Source organism: Moschus berezovskii, chromosome 16 (genome assembly GCF_049115385.1).
Source record: "Moschus berezovskii isolate FMDL1 chromosome 16, NW_MosBer_1.0, whole genome shotgun sequence".
Lineage (NCBI taxonomy): Eukaryota > Metazoa > Chordata > Mammalia > Artiodactyla > Moschidae > Moschus > Moschus berezovskii.
In genome coordinates, this window is record NC_142475.1 from 11,300,122 (window position 1) to 11,326,115 (window position 25,994).

The 25,994-nt window shown below is 38.0% G+C and overlaps 1 protein-coding gene across 1 annotated transcript; it reads left to right on the forward strand.

Annotated features, from left to right (window-relative positions):
- Positions 1 to 430: 430 nt before the first annotated feature.
- CIBAR1 (CBY1 interacting BAR domain containing 1) lies at positions 431 to 24,866 on the forward strand. The gene is made up of 9 exons (XM_088844662.1): positions 431 to 602; positions 1,065 to 1,299; positions 4,166 to 4,234; positions 5,649 to 5,750; positions 7,856 to 7,861; positions 9,434 to 9,538; positions 18,069 to 18,182; positions 21,760 to 21,879; positions 23,640 to 24,866. The coding sequence occupies exons 1-9, from the start codon at positions 577 to 579 to the stop codon at positions 23,727 to 23,729; spliced, it is 867 nt and encodes a 288-aa protein (XP_088700788.1). The 5' UTR covers positions 431 to 576; the 3' UTR covers positions 23,730 to 24,866.
- Positions 24,867 to 25,994: the final 1,128 nt, after the last annotated feature.

The window sequence follows — 25,994 nt, forward strand, 5'->3', positions numbered from 1 at the left end:
CCTTGCAGGAGCCCACACTTTCGGATTTTCGGCCTCCACACGGAGCCGTGGCCAAGCTGAGCGTAGGTTCTACGACTCAGCCGAGACCCGCCCCACAGGCGTTCGGTTCATCTCCCTCCCGGCTGTGCTCCAGGCCCAGGGTGCGGGGACAGAGGCGGAAGTTTGGCGGCGGGGCGCCTCAGGAGTGGCAGAGGCCCAGCAGCGACAACCCGTCCGCCAACCTGCCAGACGCTTTCGCCCGCGGGGGACGACGGGGCGGATGCGGGTGGGCGCGTGCCCGCATCCGGGCCCTTCCCGCGCTTCCGGGCGCCGGCCGCGGGGGACGCCGGGGCGGACGCCGGGGGTCAGCGGACGCGGGTGGGCGCGCCCCGCGCGTGCCCGCTTCCGGGCCCTTCCCGCGCTTCCGGACGCCGGCCGCTGGGGCGCGCGCCACGTTGCCGTGGAAACGCCGAGGCCCTCGCGGCGGCGGCGGCGCGGGCGCGCGCGGGGCGGGCTCTCGCGCCCCGGCGCACGTCCGGGCGCCGAGACCCTGTCGTTGGGCCTCAGCCCGGGGTCTCCAGCCGTGAGCGAGGCAGCATGTTGAGGCGCAGCTTGGAAAACCGGTAACCGCCGCCGGGGCCCGCAGCGGCTCAGGGTCCCTCCACCACACACACACACACACACGCGAGGGCTCGGGTCGCGGCGCGGAGCCTTCCTCCGTGAGCCGCCGGACCGAGTTCCGGCCCTCAGGTCGGGCTCCGAGCGGCGCCCGCCGCGCTCTGGACCGACCACCCTGGGCCGCGGCGGGCCCCGGCGGCGCCTCCCCAGCACGGCCCCGGGCCCCCGGCCAGCACTGCCGCTGATCCAGCCGGGCCGCTCGGGGCGCCTGCACTGCGGGATGTGCAGGCCAGGCCCGGGATGGGGGCCCGGAGGAGACGCGGGGGTTGCTTCAAGGTTTGCGCCGGCGAAGCTGCGAACTGCGCCCCCCGGGAATGTTGGCGTCATCACGTGTAACGCGAAGGTGAAGTCATCTCATCTCATCAGATGAGAATGATTTGCCTTTTTTGTGTCCCCTTTCTCTGTAGGGACGCTCAGACCAGACAACTGCAAGATGCTGTCACCAATGTGGAGAAACATTTCGGAGAGCTGTGCCAGATCTTTGCTGCTTACGTGCGAAAAACCGCCCGACTGCGAGACAAAGCGGACCTCTTGGTGAACGAAATCAACGTGTATGCCTCTACCGAGACTCCGCACTTAAAGCAGGGCCTGAAAAACTTTGCGGACGAGTTTGCCAAACTTCAGGATTATCGACAAGCCGAGGTACGGAATGAGGTCACAGCGTCCTGTTAATGAGTGAGCCCTGAAGTGGTGGACGGAGGAGCCGTGAAGTGTCATCTACCCAGCTGCAGTGGCGATCACACACTTGATGATAAACGTGCATTGTCATGTCGGTAGCACTGTGTGAATCTTATTAAAGGGAAGCTTCCTGTAATTTTTATCGTTTTCAAACTAACCTCTAGGGTGTCTTGAAGTCCTGAATTTCCCCACCTAATTTGCCAGCTTTTAGCCAAAGGGGTGGCTGTTTACAGGGGGTAGTAAACATAGTACCCGAGGCAACACAAGGAGCATGGCTTGTGTCTTGTATGCAGGTAGGTATATTTTAAAGTAGTATATCTGGATATGGAAGATATCGGGAGTGGTACTGTGTGTGGGTAAGTAGTAACTGGACAAGAGATCTTTGTTGCTGCTTCCGTGCACTGGAAAGTTGAGCTATGTTTCATTGAGAGGAGGAGGGGGGAAAAAAAAGTGCACTGATTTCTATTACAATCAACAGTGAAATTTTGTGAAGTTCCCTACCCGACCCAGAAAGGACAGGGGAGAGAAGATGGTGTTTGTTTAAATTGTTAAATCCCATTTACTTTTTTAAAATTTATTTATTTTTGCCTGCGCTGGGTCTTCATTGCTTCCTGGGTTTTCTCTAGTTGGGGCCAGGGCTTCTTATTGGGGTAGCTTCTCTTGTCGCGGAGATGGGGCTAGGCCCAAGAGCTTCCGTAGTTGTAGCCGGCGGCCTCAGTAGTTGGTGGCACGTGGGCTTAGTGGTTCCGCTGTGTGTGGGATCGTCCCATTCCAGGGACCGAACCCATGTCCCCTGCATTGGCGCCTGGACACATATCTATCCACTAGGCCACCAGGGAAGCCCAACCCATTACTTTAATACTTCGTTAGCACTTTCACCTATATTTATTTTCAGGTTCAAGACTCAGGTCGAAAGTTTTCACTTTAACTTTTAACTTGTCAGAAGTTGCCCAGGAGAAGGAAATGGCAACCCACTCCAGTATTCTTGCCCTGAGAATCCCATGGACAGAGGAGGCTGGTGGGCCACAGTCCATAGGGTCACACACAGTCAGACACGGCTGCACACGCACACACACACAAGGCAGGCGAGCCCCTCGCACGGGAAGAGGCCTGACCGCCCTTCTGCCTGTGTTGCAGGGCTACTTCCACACCGGCTCCAGCAAGAAGAAGCTGGTGTCCTCCAGACGGCGACCACGCGCCGCGCTGCCAGACCACACGGGAGCATGCACCGGGGCTCCCTCCCGCCTGTGACCCGCAATAAACGTGTGGGACTCACCTTAAAAAAAAAAAAGAAGTTGCCCAGTTTTTGAGCTGTATTGCTTCTTTTGTGCCTTTGGCCCTTTTTAAAAGCCTAAAACAAATTTCAATTATCAAAAAAACCCCTTGAAATCAAAAAGAAGATAATGATCCTTGAAGCTAAAACTGCTAATGATACAGAAATTTGAGTAGTAATTACTTTGGGGGAAAATGGTGGGTTCTTCTCATATGATGTTTTGTGTGCAGTAAACAAGCTTTCAGTTACGTGTAACTGGGAACTTGACTGTTTCATAAGTAGTTTATACTCACAGATAATCCTAAAATCCTACTTTAGCGAATAATTTCAGTGCCCCTTTCTAGAAAATCTTTATGCTATTTATCAAATAGCAAAGTGAATTGATTTACATGTGTTCTCCTTTTTGTTTCCCTTGCTTACCAAATGGTGGAGGTGCTAAAGAACAATGAACAAAAAAGGTAGGCTACAAAAAGGAGAACAGAAAAAAGATTTAGCTAATCTTTACACTGAATAACCAGTGTATGGATTATTTGAAATGGAATAAATAATCCTGAATATTCATGGATTTGTTTTTAGGATTCCTAATATTTAAATGCTTAGTGAGAACTTGATCTCTATTTTCCTAAAATCTTTTAAAATGAAGTATTCATATACATTCTGTTTATAGAAACTAAGCAAAAATCATTATAAAGTGATATATACTCACTGATTATAAAAACATGTATCAGCAAAATAAAGCTTTTTTCCTGCTACAAAAGTAATACAGGTTCATTTTAAACAATTAAATATATGTCATCTTGTATTACCTATCCTGAAAAAGAAAATTTTAATGTCCAGGAATTATTTTTCTTATATTTAAATAAATAGCTATATACTTCCCTTTTTAAAAAAATTCATTTCTTTAGTGCCTTCCACTAGTGCTATTAGTGAAAGGAGAAATTACTCAAAATCTGATAAATATTGCAATGTTTGAGAAAACTGTTTAGTTCTACATAAAAGAGATTGACCATATAGTTTGACAGCTCAGCAACACTGAGACCATTTATCTTGTTCTTTAAGCTTTGATAATTTACAAATGTCTTCCCAGAAAAAAAAAAAATTACAGTTAATACAGTGGTCTCTAGGCTTTTTTTCTTTTGAGGATTCAGTTTTAAATGTTTACAGTATGCTATATTTTTCAGCTTCGATTTCCTTACCTGGAAGGTTGGGCTGTTACATTTCAGATATAATGTATGTAAAGTATCCATTTAAGTGTTAAATACACTGAGAGTATAGCTGTAGTAAAATTTAAAATGTCTTAAAACTTAGCAAAGCTCTGATTGCTACTGCACACCTTCACAGTTTTTAATGTATTTGAATTTGGATTCTGAGTCTTACCAATTTCCAGAGATTATTTTTTTACTTATAAATGTTACTGCCATTTTAATTTTAAAAATTTCAAATATTAATCAGTATAGTGATTATGGTCCGGTAAGACAGCATAGGTTTTATTTCACAATTTAAATTTTGATATGTCTATGTTTCTTTTCAGTTATATTTTATAATAATTCTCAATAGGTTGAAAGACTTGAAGCCAAAGTAGTTGAACCTTTGAAAGCTTATGGAACCATTGTAAAAATGAAGCGAGTAAGTAAATTTGTTTTTTTCTATTATTATTAGGTATTCTGGCAAAACATACAAAGTTTCCAATAACTGTCTTTTTAGGGGAGTTTCCCTTGTAGCTCAGTTGGTAAAGAATCTGCCTGCAGTACAGGAGACCTGGGTTCGATCCCTGGGTTGGGAAGATCCCCTGGAGAAGGAAATAGCAACCCACTCCAATATCCTTGCTTGGAAAATCTCATGGACAGAGGAGCCTAGAGGGCTGCACACCATGGGGTCGCAAAGAATCGGGCATGACTGAGCCACTAATAAAAGGTACAGAGTAGTGTTCAGTCATTCTTATTACACTGAAGCATTATTTCTTAGAACCTTGAGAATAATGAAGTATTTTTATATACTACTATAGCATCATACGGAGAAGGCAGTGGCACCCCACTCCAGTACTCTTGCCTGGAAAATCCCATGGATGGAGGAGCCTGGTGGGCTACAGTCCATGGGGTCGCGAAGAGTCAGACGCGACTGAGCAACTTCACTTTCACTTTCCACTTTCATGCACTGGAGAAGGAAATGGCAACCCACTCCAGTATTCTTGCCTGGAGAATCCCAGGGAAGGCGGAGCCTGGTGCGCTGCCGTCTATGGGGTTGCACAGAGTCGGACACGACTGATGTGACTTAGCAGCAGCAGCACTATAGTATCATAGCATTATTTTGTTTATTTTGGAAACTTTAAAATATTTAATATTTATAGTCATGAAGAATATATGGACAGAAATTGTTTTACTAAATATTCTTATATTTTTGTTTTAAAGCAGGGAATAACATGCAAACTAAAAGTCAATGTGACAAAGCTTTTTAAAATTTTTTTCTTGAAGTACAACATAACGATTTTGATGTTTGTATATATTGTGAAATGATTAAATAAGTCTAATTCACATCTGTCACAATACATAGTTAAAAAATTTTTTCCTTGTGATGAGAACTTTTAAGACCTAGTTTCCTAACAACTTTCAAAATGCAGTACAGTACTATTAATTCTAGTCACCATGGTAGATATTACATTCCAAAAGTTCTATATTTAAAATCAATTTTATTGAGGTATAATTTCCATGCAATGAAATTCTCCTGTTTTAAATGTTTTAATAAATGTGTATACACATGTAACTACCACCACAATCAAAATTTTGTATGTGTATATATACATATATGTGTGTGTGAATCTATATATATAATTTTGCATTGCAATTCTGTCATTTAATAGGATATTAAATACACACATGCACATATTCTTAAATACAAAGACACACACTGGTATTGTAATAATTCCAGGGGTAATGATGCCTGGATCAAATAGGGAATGTTTTTGCATTCTTAAAACAAAGAAGTGTATATTTTATTCTTAAATCAGAGATATTTATTAACAAAAAAAAATGCTTTTTTGCAGGATGATCTCAAAGCAACATTAACAGCAAGGAATCGAGAAGCTAAACAGTTAACTCAGTTAGAAAGAACACGTCAGAGAAACCCATCTGATCGACATGTTATTGTATCCTTTGAATTTTGATCTTTAAAAAAATATTTTGTAAGGTATGCTGTACAAAAATAAATATATATGAAAATTATACATTTATACTTTAAATGTGCAAAGAATATGAATATAAAGTTTGAAAAGAAACACAAGAATTTTAAATGCTTACTATGGAAATTAGTTAATTTTAAAGAGAATATACAACCTAAATCAGTCCTCTTGTGTTGTTTTCCACAATAGATATTCAAAATTTAAAACACTCATGTGTATAGATGTTTTATAAAAAGTACATACAAAATTCTAAGATCTTTTACATTAAAAATGATTGATGACTAAATATTAATTATAAAAGTAACTTAAAGATCTGTCATTAATCCTAATATATCAATGCCTTTCTTAGCCCTGCATTTGAGAAAAGGAACAAACTATTTTTTTCCCAATAAAATTCCCTTCATCTTAAAAAAACAACTACTTTGTGAAACTGCAATTATGACTTCCAGCCAAAGACCCTTAAGATATTCAAGAGTATTGAGATTCACAGCTGGAATTGTGATTCACAGCTAGGCTTGTCTACTGTTAGAAGGCTCTTCTGTTAAGAATGATTGTTTCTTAAACTTAGAATGTGCCTATTCAAAACTAAACAAAGAAAGAAACGTAGCACCTGACTAATTGTAAGCAACTGGGATAGGTGCAATTGTATAGAAAGTACCAACTTACTGTGGGGCTTCCCTGGTGGCTCAGCTGGTAAAGAATCCGCCTGCAATGTGGGAGACCTTGGTTTGATCCAGGGAACCTGGATTTGACCCCTGGGTGGGGAAGATCCCCTGGAGAAGGAAAGGCTACCCACTCCAGTATTCTGGCCTGGAGAATTCCGTGGACTGTATAGTCCGTGGGGTTGCAAAGAGTCAGACACAACTGAGTGACTTTCACTTCACTTTCAGCTTATCCTGCTGCCTCTTTTCCCCATGCTCTTATGTCTCATGATTTTGACAACCTGAGACTAGAAAATAAAGGACAGTCTACATATAAATGTATCTACTATAAATATAGTCATAGCATCAAAGAATATTTACCAGGATGACCCTTGAAATTCATCTCACTTTTAAAAAGAAACACGTTAAAGTTCAGTATGTAAAATAAAGAGGTATAAGAGGCTGGAGTGAAGAAGAATCTTGGTGCAATACCTGCACACCCCCCTCTCCCCGCGAGGCCCCTGGTAGCTTCTGAAAAGTTTCCTGCAGCACAGTTTCAAAAACACCAATCTGGCGTACTCTTATAGGCCATTTTGCACTCAGACCGATTTCATTAAATACACTGATAACCTTATTCATAAAGCATCATAATATTTTAATCAAAAGTATCTCCTACCCAAATTAGTACGTTATACAATTTTGAAGAATTTTCAACTAAAGGAAGGAATACAGATCTGTATCCACTTTCCTAAAAATAGCTGTGTAACTTTGGGCAAGTTGCTATGCTGGAGTGAAAGGATTTGAGACTTCAAGGAATGAAAAATAGTTGCTGGAGGGTGGCAGGAGATTAAGATAACAGATGTCCCAGCTGTGGCTTCTGCTTCCTACCCTTTCCTAGTTTAACCAACTCAACCTACCCTTCCAAATTTTAAAATGAAACTCAAAAAATGGGGAGGACACATGTCAAAATTAAGTAGTCATGGTAAAGAATTTCATGAGTCACCTGTATTGAACTGTATTAGAAAATACTCTGAATATTTTCATTAGTAAAAGGTTAATACACATCATGACATCTAGAAAGTTTTTCATAATAATAAATCCTGTAATAGTTACATTTTAAAATATCCGAAACCCAGTAATAAAGTGAACTGTTTCTGATTACTAGTTATGATTAAAAGTTTGCATGTAAAATTATGCAGGAAAACTTTACACCCTCTATAGCAAATGTACACACACGTATATATGAATGTTTTAAAGCTTAGTTTCTTGAAATTGTATATCTGAATTAACCTAGTTTTAAGAGTATATAATCAATATAAGTTAAGATTAACTGATTGCAAGAGGATATAATTCTGTCAGAGCATATGATTTTAATTTATTAGAATAAATTGTTCTACTTGAAATGTATTTTTCCTTTATGAAAAATTTCAGTCACAGGTGGGTAATAAAGTGATGTGTCAAGAGATGGATCCCTGTAGTAAATAAACCCTTTTACTTTATTTCCATTTATACATTTTCTTAAAAAAGAAAGCAAGAGTGTAAATGTTATATTATGTGTCACAAAACTTTACTTACAACTGCAGATTTTTTCTATGCAATAATTATTAAAATGATGATATGTGATGCTTATCAGTGAACATAATACTAGCATAGGAAACAAAACATTATTAGAACTTAATCAGAAAATTGGGCTGTGTTTTTAAAACATGTTTTATAATTCAACAAAAATTTTAAATATTTTTGGACAACTGTTGTTATTAAGGAAGAGATGATATTTTAAAGAGAAATACATGCCACTAGCTATATATATGGCTGTTGAGCTCTTGAAATGACAACTAGAATAACCAGCTTTTTAATTTTAATTAATATAAATGTAAATAGCCACATGTTGCTAGTGGCCACCATACTGATTGCACAGTGTGAATCTAAACATTATGAGTACTTTGAAGCCAAGCATTAGACTTTCCATCTAATTTATTATTTATTGGTGTGTATGTATATATATATTTTGTAATAAGCACTAAGTAGTAATAGTGCAATATTACTAACTTATCAGAAGAATATTCATACTGAAACAAACATTTGTAGTGTATATTTTTTGTTGTTGTTCAGTCACTCAGTCATGTCCAGCTCTTAGTGACCCCGTGGACTGCAGCACACCAGGCTTCCCTGTCCTTCATTATCTGCTGAGGTTTGCTTAGACTCCTTCCTGTCCATTGGGTCAGTGATGCCGCCCAACCAGCTCATCCTCTATCACCCCTCTCCTCTGCCCTTAATCTTTGCCAGCAGCAGGGTCTTTTCCAGTCAGGCTGTTCACATCAGGTAGCAAAAGGATTGGAGCTTCAGCATCAGTCCTTCCAATGAATATTCAGGGTTGATTTCCTTTAGGACTGACTGGTTTGATCTCTTTGCAGTCCAAGGGACTCTCAAGAGTCTTGTCTAGCACCACAGTTTGAAAGCATCGATTCTTTGGTGCTCAGCCTTCTTTATATGTATATTCTGCTCTACCTGATTAGGATATTACGGCAGTAGAAGCATTTCATGCATTTGGAGAACTAGAAGATTGAAAAGTCACAGGTCTTTTGGCAGGACAGAGGGCTAAAGGGGAGAGAGTGAGAGGAAACGGAGAGGATAATAAATGGCAGAGACTGGAAATAAGGGAAGGCAGTAGAAACCATAGAAAATATCAAACAGGGTGATAGCAGGGAAAAAGTGGTTTGTATAAAGAAAGGGAAGGAATTTTGTTTTGAGATCATGAATCATATACTCTGATAAATTTAAAGTTTTTTATTCTGCTGTGTTTCTCATATAGATTGCTTTATTTTATGTGGTAATATGTATTTTTGAGTGATTTACACTGTTATGGCAAAAAGCCAGTATTGCATTTACAAATGCATTTACAAAAAGCCAACACTGTATTTACAAAGATAGCATTTACAGAAGGACTGAATCAAAAGGATTCTGACTTGAGTTTTGTTTTTTGTATCTGGTTGGGGAATATTTTTGTAGGCAGAAACTGAATTACAAAGAGCTACAATGGATGCTACCCGAACAACTCGTCATCTGGAGGAAACTATTGACAGTTTTGAAAAGCAGAAAATAAAGGATATAAAGGTAACAAAATAACTATTAAGGTTCAAAATATGTTTTCTAAATTAATTTTTTATTTAATTTATGAAAAGTTAAATTACTGATTTTCTTTAGCACATAGTCTGTGTGAGAAAGATATAAACAAAATATATCAAATGTTATTTTCTTATGGAAACAACAGTATATAAAGGGACTACATTCCCAGCCAGAGGCCAGATATTCAGATGTTATCAAAAACAGTATTAACCACAGAAAAATAAAGTCTATTATGTTTTTATGTATCAGGTACTAGTCCAGGCACTTTACATAAATTATCTTTTAATCTTTACAGCAACCCCATAGTGTAGCATCTGTGTATACTATGTACCAGTATCTGTCTCATTCCTTCTAATGGTGGAATAATATTCCATTGTATGGATATTACCATGAAAGTGAGGTGATTAAGCAGAGATATAAGGCAGTATCATAGCCCACAGTTCAAAGTCTGAACTATAAGCCAATTATATATTTTAAAAACCTGTGCTTTCCATGAGCATACAGTGTTGTTGCAGGAAGGGGGACCCCTCCCAGGGCCCAAAACTGGGCTCTTGTCTAACACTCAGAAAAGAACTGTCTGAGGAGACACATGTGCTGAGAAAGCAAGAGATTTTATTGGAAAGGGCGCCCGGGTGGAGAGCAGCAGGGTAAGGGAACCCAGGAGAACAGCTCTGTCACATGGCTGCAGTCTCACATTTTATGGTGATGGGATTAGTTTCCAGGTTGTCTTTAGCCATTTATTCGGATAGAGTCCTCCCTGGTGGTGCATGCCTTGTTCAGCCAAGATGGATGCCAGAGAGAAGGATTCTGGGAGGTGGTCGGACATGTGGGGCCTCCTTTTGTCTTTTCCCGAACTCCTCCTGTTGGTGGTGGTTTATTAGTTCTATGTTCCTTACCAGGACCTCCTGTCATAAAACAACTCATGCAGATGGTTACTATGGTGCCTGACCAGGGTGGGCAGTTTCAGTCAGTGTGCTTCCCCTAACACTATTACCAATTTTTTTGGCTTGTAGCTTTCTAATTCCTACATTATCAAATAAATAAGAGTAGCTAACCACATAAACTTGCATCCACCATAGTTTAGTGTCACAGCAAGAATAGCTTTATTTTGTTCTAACACATCAGTAGACATTCAGGTTTCTGGACTTGAGATGGTATTTTTTTAATTGGAGGATAATTGCTTTACAATGTTGTATTGGTTTCTACCATACAGCAATGCAAGTCAGTCATAATTATACGTATATGCCCTCCCTCCAGAGCCTCCTTCCCAAATCCCCAAACCTAAAGACAGTCTTCAGTGACTTTTTCATCAATATTTTGGAAAGATTTGGAGGATTACTTAGGACAATGTTGTGTCCTTTAAAACAAGTCATCTAAGGGTGCCTTTTCGCTCACTGCAAATTCTTCTGGAACAGCTTTTAAAGAGAAGTATTTTTTGTTATTTTCATAACTTACTAACAAATTATCCTTCTTTCAAAAGTTATCCCCTTATCAATAAAATCAGCATTATCTGTCACTTAATTGTACCATTCCTCTCTGCAATCAATGAAACATTTATTTGTCCTTTTATACTTTTTAATTTTCTATCGTAGTTTCATAGGATTCCAAAACTTTGATTTTTTCTGATAGCCAGGCTCAAAGGTCTCTACTTTGGTCCTGAAGGGCGAAGGAAAAAAAAAAAAGCCTGTCAATTAAGCACTCAGAGTGTAATGTAGATCACTGCTTAGGAAGAGCTCTGTAGGAGGCTGTCCTGAGACAACCCTTTTGCCACTGGCAGGGCGTAAGGTAACTGCCGGCATCCTCTCTTGAGGGAGAAGGGAAGGAAGGTTGAATTAATTAGCTTTAATCTAAAAAAGGAGATTGGAGACTTGAGAGATAGGCCTGATTCATTGCCACCTAAGGGTTTCTTTAGTGACCTGGAAGCCTGATTCCTCACCCTACCGCTGTTCTTCTCTTTTGCATGTGGCAGTCTTTGATCTTTGGGCTCACTTCCATGCTCTTCTTGCACGCTGGCCAACTCTACAGGCGGTTTACAATCCCATGAGCACCACCAGTTACAAAACTGGGGCAGAGACAGTGAGTGTAGCATCCCCGACCGCAGCCTGGGGTTTCCTGGAGCAGCGGGGCAGGGAGTAAGGCAATGCACAGTGGAGGGTGCACGGAGGGAAAGCATGCTTCCTCACGTCACTGCCTGCGGTCTCAGCCCCACAAGAGGGAGGTCTTGTGGCAGTCACAAAAAAAAAGAGAGAAAAAATAGGAGAAAACCAAAAAAAATGGAGAGATAATTCATATACCGTACAATTCACCATACAGCTCAGCAGTTTCTAATATGTTCAGATATCTACAAGCATCACCAGTTTTAGAACATTATTATCATCTCAGAGTGAGGCCTAGTACACTTTAGCTTTTACCTCCCTGCTCCCACAGCCCCCACCCACAGCCTAAGCAACTATGACTCATCTCATGTCTCTTTGGACTTGGCTGTTACGAATGTACAATTCATATGAATATAAAATACATGGTTTTCATAACTGGTTTCTTTCACTTAGCGTGCTTTCAAGGTTTATCTATGGTAAAACATGTATCAGTATCTATCTCATTCCTTTGTATGGTGGAATATTCCATTGTATGGATATTACCATAGTCTACCTTTTCACTATCATGATTAATGATAAAACATTCATGTACAAGTTTTTGTTGAGACACATTTTCATTTCTCTTAGACATTTTTCATTTTAGTTCAACCAGATACCCTGTTGAACTGCTGGCTCATAAGGTGATTCTATCTTTAATTATGTGAGAAACTGCCAGACTGTTTGCCACAGTAGCTATGCCACTGTATTTTCCCACCAGTATTATATGAGACTTCTGACTTCTCTGCATCCTCCCCAATACTTGTTGCTCACCAAACTTTTTCCTTATAGCCATCCTAGTGAATGGAGAGTGGTATCTTATTGTGGTTTTGATTTGCTTTTTCCTGCTGATGTTTATGGCCATTTGTATATCTTCCTTGAGAAAAAATTGTCTATTCAGATTATTTTAAAATGTCTATTCAGATTATTTTAATTGGATTTCTTTTTTATTTTTAAGAGTTCTTTTTATATTGTATGCAAATCCTTTATCGAATGTTTTACAGTTATTTCTTTCCATTCTGTGAGTTCTTTTCACTATTTTAATGGTATCCCTTGAAGCACAAAGCTTTTTAATTTTGATGAAGTCCTGTTTATCTTTAGGCTTCCCTGATAACTCAGCTGGCAAAGAATCTGCCTGTAATGCAGGAGACCATGGTTCGATTCCTGGGTCTGGAAGTTCCCCTGGAGAAGGGAAAGGCTACCCACTTCAGTATTCTTGGGCTTCCTTGGTGGCTCAGCTGGTAAAGAATCCACCTGCAATGTGGGAGACCTGCATTCGATCCTGGGTTTGGGAAGATCCCCTGGAGAAGGGAAAGGCTACCCACTCCAGTATTCTGGCCTGGAGAATTCTGTGGACTGTGTCATTATCTAAGAATCCATTGCGAAATCCGAGATTATAAAGATTTATCCTGGTTTTCTTCTAACACTGTTATAGTTTTCACTATTAAGTCTTTGATCGGTTAATTTTTGTGTATCACGTGAACTGAAAGTTAAACCCCATTCTTTTCCATATGTCAGCGCAGTTGTTCCAGCATGATTTGTTGAAGAGACTGTTTTTTAAGTCCTGGCACTCTTGTTGAAAGTTAGTTGACGTGTTTTGTTTCTGAACTTCCATTCTCTTTTATTAATGGATGGTGGTGGTTTAGTCGCTAACATATCTGACTCTTGTGAGCCCATGGACTGTAGCCTACCAAGCTCCTCTGTCCATGAGATTTCCCAGACAAGAATACTGGAGTAGTTCGCCATTTCCTTCTCCTTATTCCAGTACCATACTGTTTTAACAGTGCTTTGTAGTAAGTTTTAAAATTAGGATGTATAAATTCTCTATTTTGTTCCTTTTTAAGACTCTTTTGATTATTCTGAATCTGTTGTAGTTTGTCATGAATTTTGGAATCAACTTATCAGTTTCTAAAAGTCAGCCGGGATTCTAACAGCGTGTGCATGTGCATGCATGCACTCAGTCATGTCCTGCTCTCTGTGACCCCGTGGACTGTTGCCCGACAGACTCCCCTGTCCATGGGATTCTCTAGGCAAGAATACTGGAGTGCATAGCCACTCCCTTCTCCAGAGGATTGAACCCAGGTCTCCTGCATTGCAAGCAGATACCATCTGAGCCACCAAATTCTGACAGGGATTGCATCAGATCTGTGGATCACTTTGGGGAGTACTGCCTTCTTAGGATGAACTCTTCCAATCCATGAACATGGACTGTTTTCCCATTTATTTAAAGCATCCTTATTTTGATAATGTATGTTTTGTGCTTTTTTAAAAAAGCTTTTTCCACAGTATTTCATAATTATTGATGCTACTATAAATGGAATTGTTTACTTAATTTCATTTCAGTTGTGCATTGCAAATACACAGAAATACAATTGATTTTTGTGTACTAACCTCATATCTTACAACCCTGCAGAAGTCTTTTATTAGCTCTGGTAGTTTTTTGCATATTCCTTTGGATTTTCTATATATAAGATCATGTCATCTGTGAAAATGTACACTTTTAGTACGAACTCGATTATCAAAGTCTCAGAATTATGAGTTCCAGGAATCAAGTTCAGTCTGTTAGGATTATGAATCTCCGTTCTCTGTATCTTTCCTCCTTATCTGTCAAATTGTTCCTTTTCAAAGTTAAGCCTCATTTGAGATGTTTTATGATAAAGAAGGATGCACAAATCCTACACCAAAAAGCCTTAAAAATCAGATTAAAAGGGTTACTTTACCACACCCTTATTTCTAATAAAAACAGTATTCAGGTACTGCTGTGTTGATGTTAGCATGTCTGACAAACACTTCTATTTATGAGACAAATTCTTGGAAAAAATCATTGATGCCACTCATATTTTGAGAGAAACAGACACAGAACATTCTTTTTTTTTTTTTTTTTAAGAACATTCTTATTGTTACCTGTTTTCAGGCTACTGTTTCAGATGGAAGCAGAACTTCTGGATGCTTATATCTCCCTGACGGTAGAAATGATTGACAATAGTGAGCACTGCTCATAATGTATTAACTATGAGGTGGGGTTTATCACAAGTCCATCTGAATTTTAGTAGCAGCATTAATTAGTAAGGTAGCACAATTCTTAGTAAAAGACTTCATACAAGTACCTTGCAAAGTATTTTTCTGAGAGAAGTTACTGTGAACTTAGTTGTATAGAATGTGGAATAAAAATCACTCCCCATGTAGTAGGAAAAGTCATCAGTTATATGTTGTCAAGGGAATTTTCTGACCTATGAAAAGGATCTTGATCAGGAGTCATTCCAGGGATAGATAGGGATAGCAATTCAGTATTGGTAAAGTAGCTGTTGTGAACAAGAAACATCGTCAGTTTAGTTTTTATCAGCTTTATTTTCCTTATAAATATAAAATGACCATAAATTTTCATAAAATTATGGAAGAAAACTTAATTCCCTACTGAGAAATAATCAGCATCTTGGTTTATATCCTTCCAGACTTTTTTTCTATGAAACATACACAAGACATATATTAAGAATGACAACAACAAATATTTCTTAAGACATTAACTATGCCACACATTCTAAGCATTTTATGTGGATAAACTCATTTCCTCCTCACAGTGTCTTATGAAAAAGGCAATATTATTACCCCTATACAGTTATATTTAAGTGGGACCACATTATATGTAGCATCTCTTTTTAAAATTGAATATGTCATGGATATATGTGTGCTAAGAAACAGAAGATCCATATTGTCCTTTTTGGTATCCTTGTATAGTATTTTGCTATATGTAGAATAGTATAGCTATATGGATATATTCATATGTTTAACCATCACCTGTTGATGGACATCTAGATTATTTTTGCTATTCTAGATCCCATTACATCATTAAACATCCGCCTTTTTGCTGGTTCAGTTGTTCTGGGGGGGATAAATTACTGGAGGTAGCATTCTTGTTCAAAGAACATACACACTTTCAATTTGGACAGCTATTTATAATTTCTGTCCACAAATCTTTTGACTAGTTTACATTTCTGCAGAACATTACACGAGCACCCAGTGTAACAAGGTTAATAGTACCCAATTTGATAGTGAAAAATCAGTATCTTACTTTGCAGTTAGTACTGTTGAGGAAGAGTGTTTTTTCATATATTTAATGACACTAAATTACTCTCACTTGACCTTAGCTTAGATTTTTAGTGTTGGCATTTTTTAACTTTTAAAACTCTTCAGACTGAGAAAATTAACCTATTATATTAAAGAGAGGATATGTTGAAATATACTTTCCCATTTTGTTGCTTATGGTATGTTTTTGCCACCTTATGGTCTTATTTTTGCTGCCAGATCTTTTGGTCTTCTCTTTCTGCCTTGGTGTCATGTTTAGAAAGGAGTATTCATCCCCAAGATTATATAACTATTTGCTGTATTTTCTTCGAGTCTTTGTCTGATTTTTTAGTATTTTAAATATTTAAATAGCTTATGCAGTTGTATTTTGCATATGGTCTGAGGCAGATATGTCTAAATTTATTATTTTCAAATGAATAGAAAGTTCTCCTGAAATCATTCATTGAATAGCCTTTACTCTGGAGAGCTGTCATTTTACCTTTATGTGCAAAAATTGTTAACAAGACCTTTAATGACTTTTTTGTTAAATACTCTGTTTTCCGGTTAAACCAGGATGGAGCTTTTAATGTTGTATAAGGAACAGTTTCTCATTTATCTGGCTTACTTCTTTAGCAATAAAATTAGCTAACTTGTGCTAAGCACTTACCCTAAGCCAGTAACCATACTATACTTTTTCTTGGATTACATTTAATCCTTAAGGCAAAATCTATAATTTTGAAATTAAGGGAAAAGTACAGATAAAGTGCTTAATGTTACACAGCTGATTTGTTTCCGTCTTGATTTGAACTCATGCTAAGTCAGTTCAATCGTGTTTGACTCTTTGCTACCCCATGGACCTAGCTCGCCAGGTTCCTGTCCATGGGATTCTCCAGGCAAGAATACTGGAGTGGATTGTCATGCCCTCCTCCATGTGATCTTCCCTACCCAGGGATTGAACCTACATCTCTTATGTCTCCTGCATTGGCAGGCGAGTTCTTTACCACTGACGCCATCTGGGAACCCCTGATTTGAAATCAGGTTTATCTTAATCCAGAGCCCCTATTTTTAACTACTGTGCTACCTGCTTTACAGAATACTTGCCAATGAGTAGAGAATTCCATTAACTCCCCCAACCCCCACCAATAAAATTGAAGTACCCACCCAAATAGCCTTCTAGTCAAACATAATAAAATTGAAAAGGGGGGAAACAAAACTCCTTGAATCCACTCCAGATTAGCAGATTACATGTGATCATTGAAAGGTGTATTTATTTGAGGGAAATTATTTCTAAATATGATACTACAAGATAGCTGTATAGCTATCTTCCAGGGTGCAGGATCACTCCTATCTGGGTGGCTAAGACAGGAGAGCAGAAATGAAGGAAAATGAGTATTTGACTGTTGCCTTTGAGCCTAATCCATTTCATCTATACTGCCCCTTTAAGGAAAATGCTTGAGTATTTTCTCTCCTATTCTTATTCTGTCCACATCTCTACGTTAATGCTCCAATTTTTTTATTTTGATAAGAGAAAAGATGACAGAAGGATGAGATCCTGTTTTATTGAAAACGTATCTGGCTTACATACTTTCCCTGCCTACCAGTTCTCTCGCTCCTGCTTAGATCAACATGCACACCCTCATTCATTCTCTTTTCTCATAGCCTTCCCGACCAAAAGCTGTCATCATCTTGCTGGTAAGAGTTTACCTGCAGTGTATTTGCAAAGGGAATAATTGAGTCCAGTGAGAACAGCACAGTACAATGAGCAGGAGCTGTAACCTTGAAGAATCAGACCCAAGTCTTAACATTGTAGCTATGAGCAGTACTGAGCATGTCATATATTTGTAAACTGGAAAGCTCTATGCAAATGTATCGTGCTGTTACCAGGAGTAGGAATTGTGGCTGGAGAATACAAGCAGCATATAAATATGTTAGGATGGAATTCTTGCCTAAAAACATTCTTTTAAACACCAGTTGGAGTTGCTAAAAAACAGCTTCAGAACTGAACTTCTTTAGCTAATATTTACAGGCATTGAGCAACAGAGTACATAGTGACAAACATTTTCGTTTTGTAGTGACAAATATCTTTTTTAAACGTAAATATCTAATAGAAGAACATACTTAAAAACGGAAGTAAATAATAAGATACTGGATAGATATTTTGTGTAATTTGAAAGTTTTGCTGCAGGAGATATTTGCAACTATTTCTATTACAGTTATTGTTTGTACTTCATTTTCCCTGTTGAAAAACCTCTGTATTTAATAAAACATCGAATAACTCTACTAAATTCATGAAGCAATTTAAATTCAAATCCTTGTTTTTTCAGACTATATTTTCAGAATTTATCACTATTGAAATGTTATTTCACGGCAAAGCTTTAGAGGTCTACACTGCTGCCTACCAAAATATACAAAAGATTGATGAAGAAGAAGATTTAGAGGTAGGACTATGTCTATCTAAGCTCAGTTCTTCTATTGATATGGAAATATTTAAAAGAAACCATTATAGTGCGGGTAAAAATATCTTAAATTACAATACTATGTTGTTTAGATGTCATTGTATGCAGTTCCAAATAGCTGAACCTTTATGTCTTTCTAGTTTTCAAATTAACCATGGTTAAGTTCTAAGCATTAATATCTAGTAAAACATAGAAACAAAGCCATGTAAAATAAGGTATCGTTTTGACTAATGGTGTAAATCACTTATGTGTGTTAAAAATACTATTTATCGATTGAAGCCAAAATTTGAGTGTTCATGCCACGCACACCGAAAGCTTTACATCATGCATTTTCTCACTCACTTCTGTAACTCAAATGCTGTAATCATTCATTTACAACTAAAGAACCAGGTGTAGAGGCTTGAAGCAATTTAACCTGCCCTTGACCACTTAGCTAGTAAAAGAGCAGAATCTGGCTTCTAACTAGTTTTGTGAGACTTAACCTGTAACCTATGAAATAAGAGTAGATTTGCATATAGGTGGGGGGGCAGTGTCTGTGTGTGGCTGTGTGTGTGTGTGTGTGTGTGTAGGCGGGGGTGGGCATGTGGGTGTGTTTCACTCAGTCATGTCCGACTCTGTGACCCCATGGACTGTAGCCTGCCAGGCTCCTATGTATGGGATTCTCCAGGCTTCCTTTTTATTGATAGTTAAATACAAATATTAACTCTTAAATATTCAAGATGTACTTTGTCCATATATCTCTACAGTAGAAGTGAGAACAGCCATGTATTCTCTAGATATAGCCAAAATTTTTAATTATATAAGTTAACTCCATAATTTCAAGGATCCATTTATTTTTTAAGTAAAATATCTATCGGGATCCCCCAAGGCTTCACTTCCCACTACTCCACCAGTTTCAAGAAAAGTGAATTCAGTAAAACCAGACTATACAGCTTGGCCAAAATGAAGTACGTTTTAGTATTTGTCTTCCAGTGCCAAAATCTGATCTCTTTTACCTCAGTAAAGCATACACAATCATATTTCTATGACTGTTTGTTAATAGAATGGTTCTATTCCCTACTAAAGCTAAGGTTTCTTAATTTTCACTCCTTTTTACATCCTATTTTTAAAAAAAAATCATTAAGCTTTTAACTGTAATTTGTAAAATAGCAAATGTTCATAGTGATTACTTTAACCAGCTACTGACCTGTGCATTTTGACTATAATATTTTAATCCTACCATGGATTTTAATAAAAGTACTTACTGTCCTCGTTTCTATGGATGAAAAAACTGAGGCACAGTGAGGTTAAGGAACTTTCCAGAAGATCCCATAGCTAGTAACATAGCTGGAAGCCAAACAGTAGTCTGACTACAGACACTGTTTTTATCCTGTCTACACTGCCAGAAGCATGGTTCTTGGTGAGTGACATGAATTATTTCCTGCAAAAAACAACACTGCATTGAGTGGCAGGTTTAAAATTGATCCCCCCCTTTTCCTATAAGGTTAAAGTTCCCATTACAAGTATTTTCATTCTCCATTTTCTGACACCTTTGACTTAATGCACTTTCAAGTTCCTCAAGCCCTCTAGACCCGAAGGTTCTTTCTCGTTCCATAGGTCCTAGGTTACCTATCTTTTTTAGTCACAGCACTTCCTTTACCACTTCTCTTACCACTATTCTTCATCAGCTAGCTAGGTAGCTTGTAGGAGATCCATAAACACTGAAAATGTCAGTGCTGTCTAGATGTGTTTTTGAGTATCAGTTTCCCCACTTTTTCTGATGGGGCACTAATGAGCAGGTTCATTTCTTCACACTTCATTGCTTATCTCTAATTCGTCAGCTGTTTACTGAACATCTGTTATATGCCAGACACTGTTCTCAGTGCTGAGGATTCAGCACTATAGAGTTGGTCCAAGTTGTCAAAAAGCAGAAACTTAAAAAAGGAGTTCAGGCATTAAAAAAAGATACATTTCATAATATGAAGGAAAAAATAGATAACATACTGTTGTGCAAATGAGTGTTTATGTGGTGGAGGATCCTAAATAGTCTGGAGAATCAAAGAATGACTTCTTAAACAGAAGTTTGAGGGATATGTCGAATCCTTGTCTACAGTATCAGGCAGAGTACAGATAGTTATACAAAGGTCCTGAGGTATAATGCATTATGATGCTGTAACTTGTGGAGAGGAAAGCAGCCTGGGGAAGAGTTGTGTGGCACAAGCCAAAGAAAAATTACATCAGCTACCAAGGAGAGGAAGGACCCTTTAAATACAAAGTCTCTTGGAAACAAAGATGCAGAGAGGGACAGAGAATTTCCTATTCTTAGGTAGTAGTCCTCACTACATGAGAATTGCTGATTTATTCAGATGGCAGCTAGTATTTTGCATCCAGTTATATCAGAAATCATCTTACCTGATTTGTTCTTCACATTAAAAGTACTATCATATTCCCCTTCAAAAGATCACCTCTGTACATTCAGTTCAGAGCATATTCAGATCTTGAGACTCACTCCTAGAAAAGATCTTGGACCACATCTTGGAAAATGCAGTATTGCCAATAAATATTCCTGTAAATATGTTCTTTTGCAGTAGATTAATATTTAACTGGTTTAGATTTTTATCCCAAGGGTGGTATATTATCTTCCATTTCCCACTTTTAACTTTATCTTTGCTAAAGAATGTTGTTTTAACAAAAATGTATTTCTTCCAAATACCAGCGGCTTCAGTCATCCACTTTCGATATCATACCAAGATGGCAGGGTCTATGTCTAGCACCAAAATATAATTGGGTCTTCAGTAACTGTTAAATAACCTAATTATCAATATGCCTGAATTGCCCTAAAACACAAGTCTTACCTCTTTTGTTAAGTTTCATCCCTTATTTTTATGTTTAAAAAAAGCAGAAAAAAGAGCAAGCTTGTTTGTTGGTTTGAAGTTTGGGCTGAGGGGAAAATGCACTGTGGAGAATCATGACACTTGCTTTAAAAAAGCAAAACAATAACATGAAGAGCTGAGGGGGAAATGAGGGAGTATGAAGAAATTCACATTTGATAGATTTGCCTGTTTTATGTTACAAAGTGGTAAAAAGATAAGGAAGCTTAAGAGTGAAGTAATAGTTGGAACTACTACTTTCAAGAACTGACAAGCACTGACATTCCAGATGCTCCTGAGATTGGAATTTCATAGAATGGCTCCATTTACTCTTCTGTGATACACTGGGACAGCACTGTAGTGAATTTAAACCTGAGGATAGGCAGAACAGAGAGAGTCAAAGATGTGCCTTACTGTCTCATTGGCTGGCATGCTCTTTGAAGGCAGGTTCACGTCTCACGAGTAAAAGCTCTTGCGTGACTGTTTCAGGACCCATCATCATTTTACGTGGTTCAGTAGAATTTTTTAACATCTTTTCAACGTATTTTTTAAATTTTTGTTTTAAATTTACCGTAAATTAAATAAATAATGTCCCCGGGGCAGGGTTGGGGAGGGGAGTTGCTTCAACAAATTCTGAACTAAAGGGAACATGACATTCTAGATTTCCAGTTTAGTATCTAATTTATAATGTCGTTTTATCATTGCAACAGGTTTTCCGACATTCTGTGTATCCGCAAGATTATTCATCCCGTTTAGATATTGTAAGAGCAAATTCAAAGTCACCTCTTCAAAGATCATTGTCTGCTAAGTGTGTATCTGGAACAGGACAGGTGAGCTGCTGCTGCTGCTAAGTCGCTTCAGTCATGTCCTACTCTGTGCGATCCCAGACTGCAGCCCACCAGGTTCCTCCATCCCTGGGGTTCTCCAGGCAAGAATACTGGAGTGGGTTGCCATTTCCTTCAGAAACCATAATTTTAAGGAATGTGAGCTACTGCCTTTTGAATTGCTCAGTATTAAAAAAAGTTTCCCTTAAATCATAGGATCTTGAATAACCTGCTTTTCCCCTCTTCTATATAAAATGATGTAAAACTGCACTAGGTTCTGCTCTTTTTTTGATTATTGATATTTCTTTTATTATCTGAAAGATATGACTCTCTGAAGCAGAACATTTGAGAGCAGAAGTAGAAGGGACAGGAGAATGCTAGTTTACATTTGTTCTCTGGTATAACATGAAGATCACAGATTCTGAAATCAAACTGCCTAGGATTTGAATCCCACTAGCATGGCTTACTGGAAATTATACCTAAAAAGGACCTTTCCTGAATGTTATCATAGATCCAGAAGCACATATCCTTAGGTAAAGCATCAATTTCTCTTTTCTTCTAATCCAGAAAGCCTGAGGTACCTGGTATCTAGAGTAGGAGATATCCCCTTTTTTCTCAGGGGCCACAGAGAAAATACCAGGTTATGTGGACCACATGGTCTCTGCCCCAACCAAGAGCAGCCACAAACAATAACAAATCAACATGTTGTAATAAAACTTTATTTATAGAAACAAGACAAACTGGGCTTTAGCTTGCCAACTTCTGATTTAGAAAGCTATGATCTTTTCCATATCTAGCCTTCAGAATTTAAAATTGAGCATTCAGTTGTATGTGACCCAATATGTTCTGTTTTCATTTATCTTCTAAGCACTTATTTTACTTCCACATCTCTCCCCCTAACCAAATTATACTTTTATTACTCCAGTACTAAGTGCCTTGCACATAAATTCCATAAATCTATAGTATATAGTACATAGAGAATTTTGACTATTTAGAGCTAATAGTATCACCTAACTTAGCCAAGATCTGTGTAACACTTTAGACTACATAACGCCAAGGTTTCTCAACCTCAGCACTGTTAACTTTGAGCCAGATGATTGGAGGGGGGGAATCTTGTCCTGTGGGTTGTACAGATGCTGAGCAGCGTTCCCAGCCTCTACACACAGGAGCTCAGTAACACCCTTACCCTCCCCCAGTCGTGACAATCAAGTGTCTCCAGACATTGCAGATGTCCCCTGGGAGACATAATCACCCTCTGAAAAGTGTGAAGCAGGATGACCCAAGTGGCAGCAGTCAGAAATGAAAGCCAAGTCAGGAATTCAGATTCTCATCTCATTAATTTTAAATCACACTATGTTCAAAGTTTAATATTTTTGCCTAGCTGAAATATCCTTGTGTTCTGCCATCCCTTTGATGAGTCTCATGTTTTTATAACCTAAGAATTACTTTACTTAAGATATTTTTAATATTTATGATGTACTTTACTTTTCTCTGGAAGTATGTTATCAAAGTACTGATATCCAACTGTAGTTCAAATGGCTAATTTCACACTTTTCTTCAAAAAAAAAATAACATGAATGAAAAAATTTTGTGATTGTTTTCAAACCTTTAAGGACAATTTAGAATTTTCATTACTAAAGATTATTTATGGACATTTTTGTGATATTTGTTCTGTGTACCCTTATCTATCAAGGCATAAAAAAGATACCAGGCAAGTAAAAGTATTTTTAAATTAGTGATTTTTAAAACATGTTAACTTTTAACAGGTATTGACCTGTCGACTAAGAAAGGATCAGCAAACAGAAGATGATGATGAAGAGGATGAAGACTTAGATGTTACAGAAGAAGAAAATTAAATTTCTTAAGTAAACTTTGCATTTCCATTTTCATCTTAAGTGACCTGGAATCCAGAATTACTAAAATTGCAAAACATAATACTGGCTTGATACGTTAAACCTCAAAATTAAATCCTATTGGAAATGTAGAAATTAAAGGAAATTTATGCCAACCAAAAATAGAAGTTTTAAAAAATATTACACATCAGTCATTTCAACATTTCTACCTAGCATCATACCATCTTTTTTATAGGTTCCATTGTTTTTTAAAAGCAATGTATTTAGGAAGTATTTCAAATACACTAACCTAGTTGGTTTTATAGTAGGTAAATAATAACAAAGAGATTTAACTTAAACTTCCTTTAGGTTAAGACACCATCCTTTCAACACCAGAAAAGGGTCCTAGATAGTCATTCTGATTAAATACAAATTTTATTCCATAAAGCTTTCATCAAAAAGACAAGTGTTCTTTTTCCTATCTACTTTCTTTTTCTCTTTGACTACAACCTAAAGTTTCACCATTCAGTATATAAATTTACTTTTCAACCAGAATATTGTAGTCACTCTCAAATAATAGTAAAAGGGCACTATCAGTGTTTTACAACTATACATAAGCATAAATTTTAGCTTTAAAAAGCTACATTCAGCCTGATTCTGGTTTTAAAACAAAACCACTGTCAAACTAAAGCACTATATATGGCACCACAACTTTTGGAAAGCTAAAATTTGATGGAATGTTTCCATTAAAAAACATAGCAAATCATATATCAGTAAAAAATTATATATTTTATCAGTTATGAGCCTACCATATATAATCAGTAATAGTACACAGTCACACTCTTTCCTGAAAATAGAAAACAATTTAATCAGAGCCTTTCAGTATATCTGATGCTTTTATTTCTTTGGATGGAGAACTGTACTTCTCATTATTTCATAGATCCCAGTCTGTCATATAAAAATTAGGAAATTGATATTATCTGGGATTACCACAAAAAGCAGTTATTCATAACAGAAAAATACTTTTCTAGAATGTTTTTTTTTCTAGAATGCTTTTTTGACTTTTGTTATTCATGGTCTGTTCTTAAGCATTGCTTCCTGAAAATAGTCATGATACAGTTACTTAAGTAAATAAAATATTCAAAATATTTTAAAACTGTATAAATAAATATCCCAGGTGGTGCTAGTGGTAAAGAACCCACCTGCCAATGCAAGAGAGGTAAGAGAAGCTGGTATGATCCCTGGGTTGGGAAGATGTCCTGGAGAAGGGAATGGCAACCCACTCCAGTATTCTTGCCTGGAGAACTCCATGGACTCTGTAGCCTGAAGGGCTACAGTCCACAGCATCAGAGTCGGACACAACCAAAGTGACTTATCACATAGCATGCACAAATAAATTTACATTCATAAAAAAATGAGGATGTCATTGCATTTTCTCAGTATTTAATCTTGGTATTGTAGCCAGGCGAAAAAAACAAGATTGTAGTATTTCTCTTGCAGATTATGATCGCAACTCACTTGAGCATCAGTTGCCCTATTTGTAAAATTAAAATACTGCCTGATATTTAAAAGAATCAAATTATGATATAAAATGTATGCTCTGTTTAAAAAAATATCCTAAGGACAAAAAGACTATTACACGTAATACTTTCACTGTATAACTAATTTTTAGGCCAGCAATAGGTTGGCAAACCTGAAAGCGTTGCTGTTTAGTCGCTAAGTTGTGTCCAGTGTTTGTGACTCATGGACTGTAGCCCACCAGGGCTCTCTGTCCATGCGATTTCCCAGGCAACAATACCGTAACGGATTGCCATTTCCTTCTCCAAGGAATCTGTGTGGCCCAGGGATCGAACCAGTATCTCCTGCATTTGCAGGCGGGTTCTTTGCCACTAAAGCCACAAGGGAAGGTCTTAAAAGGGTTAAAGTAACTGTTTCACAATTTGTGAGCTGGGACAAAATCAAGGCTATTACATAGATACTTATGTAACCATATTTTAAAATATAAAAACCTCTTTTTAGCTTCCTTATAAAAAGACAGGCAGCCAGTCTGACTAGTTAATTGGCTATAGGCTTCCATTTGGCTCCAAAATAGGTGTATTAGGGTTATTGGAACTATAGAGTTAATTTATATATAAAGATCATATAGTACCTGTTACAGTTCACTAAATATTCCGTTCCGTGCAGAGATGGAGGCGATAGGGTCACTGCTTAATAGGTGATAGATATATGGACCAAGAGCCAGTGCTCATGACATGTAAGTGTGCCCTCCTAAGGAGTCTTACTATCTCT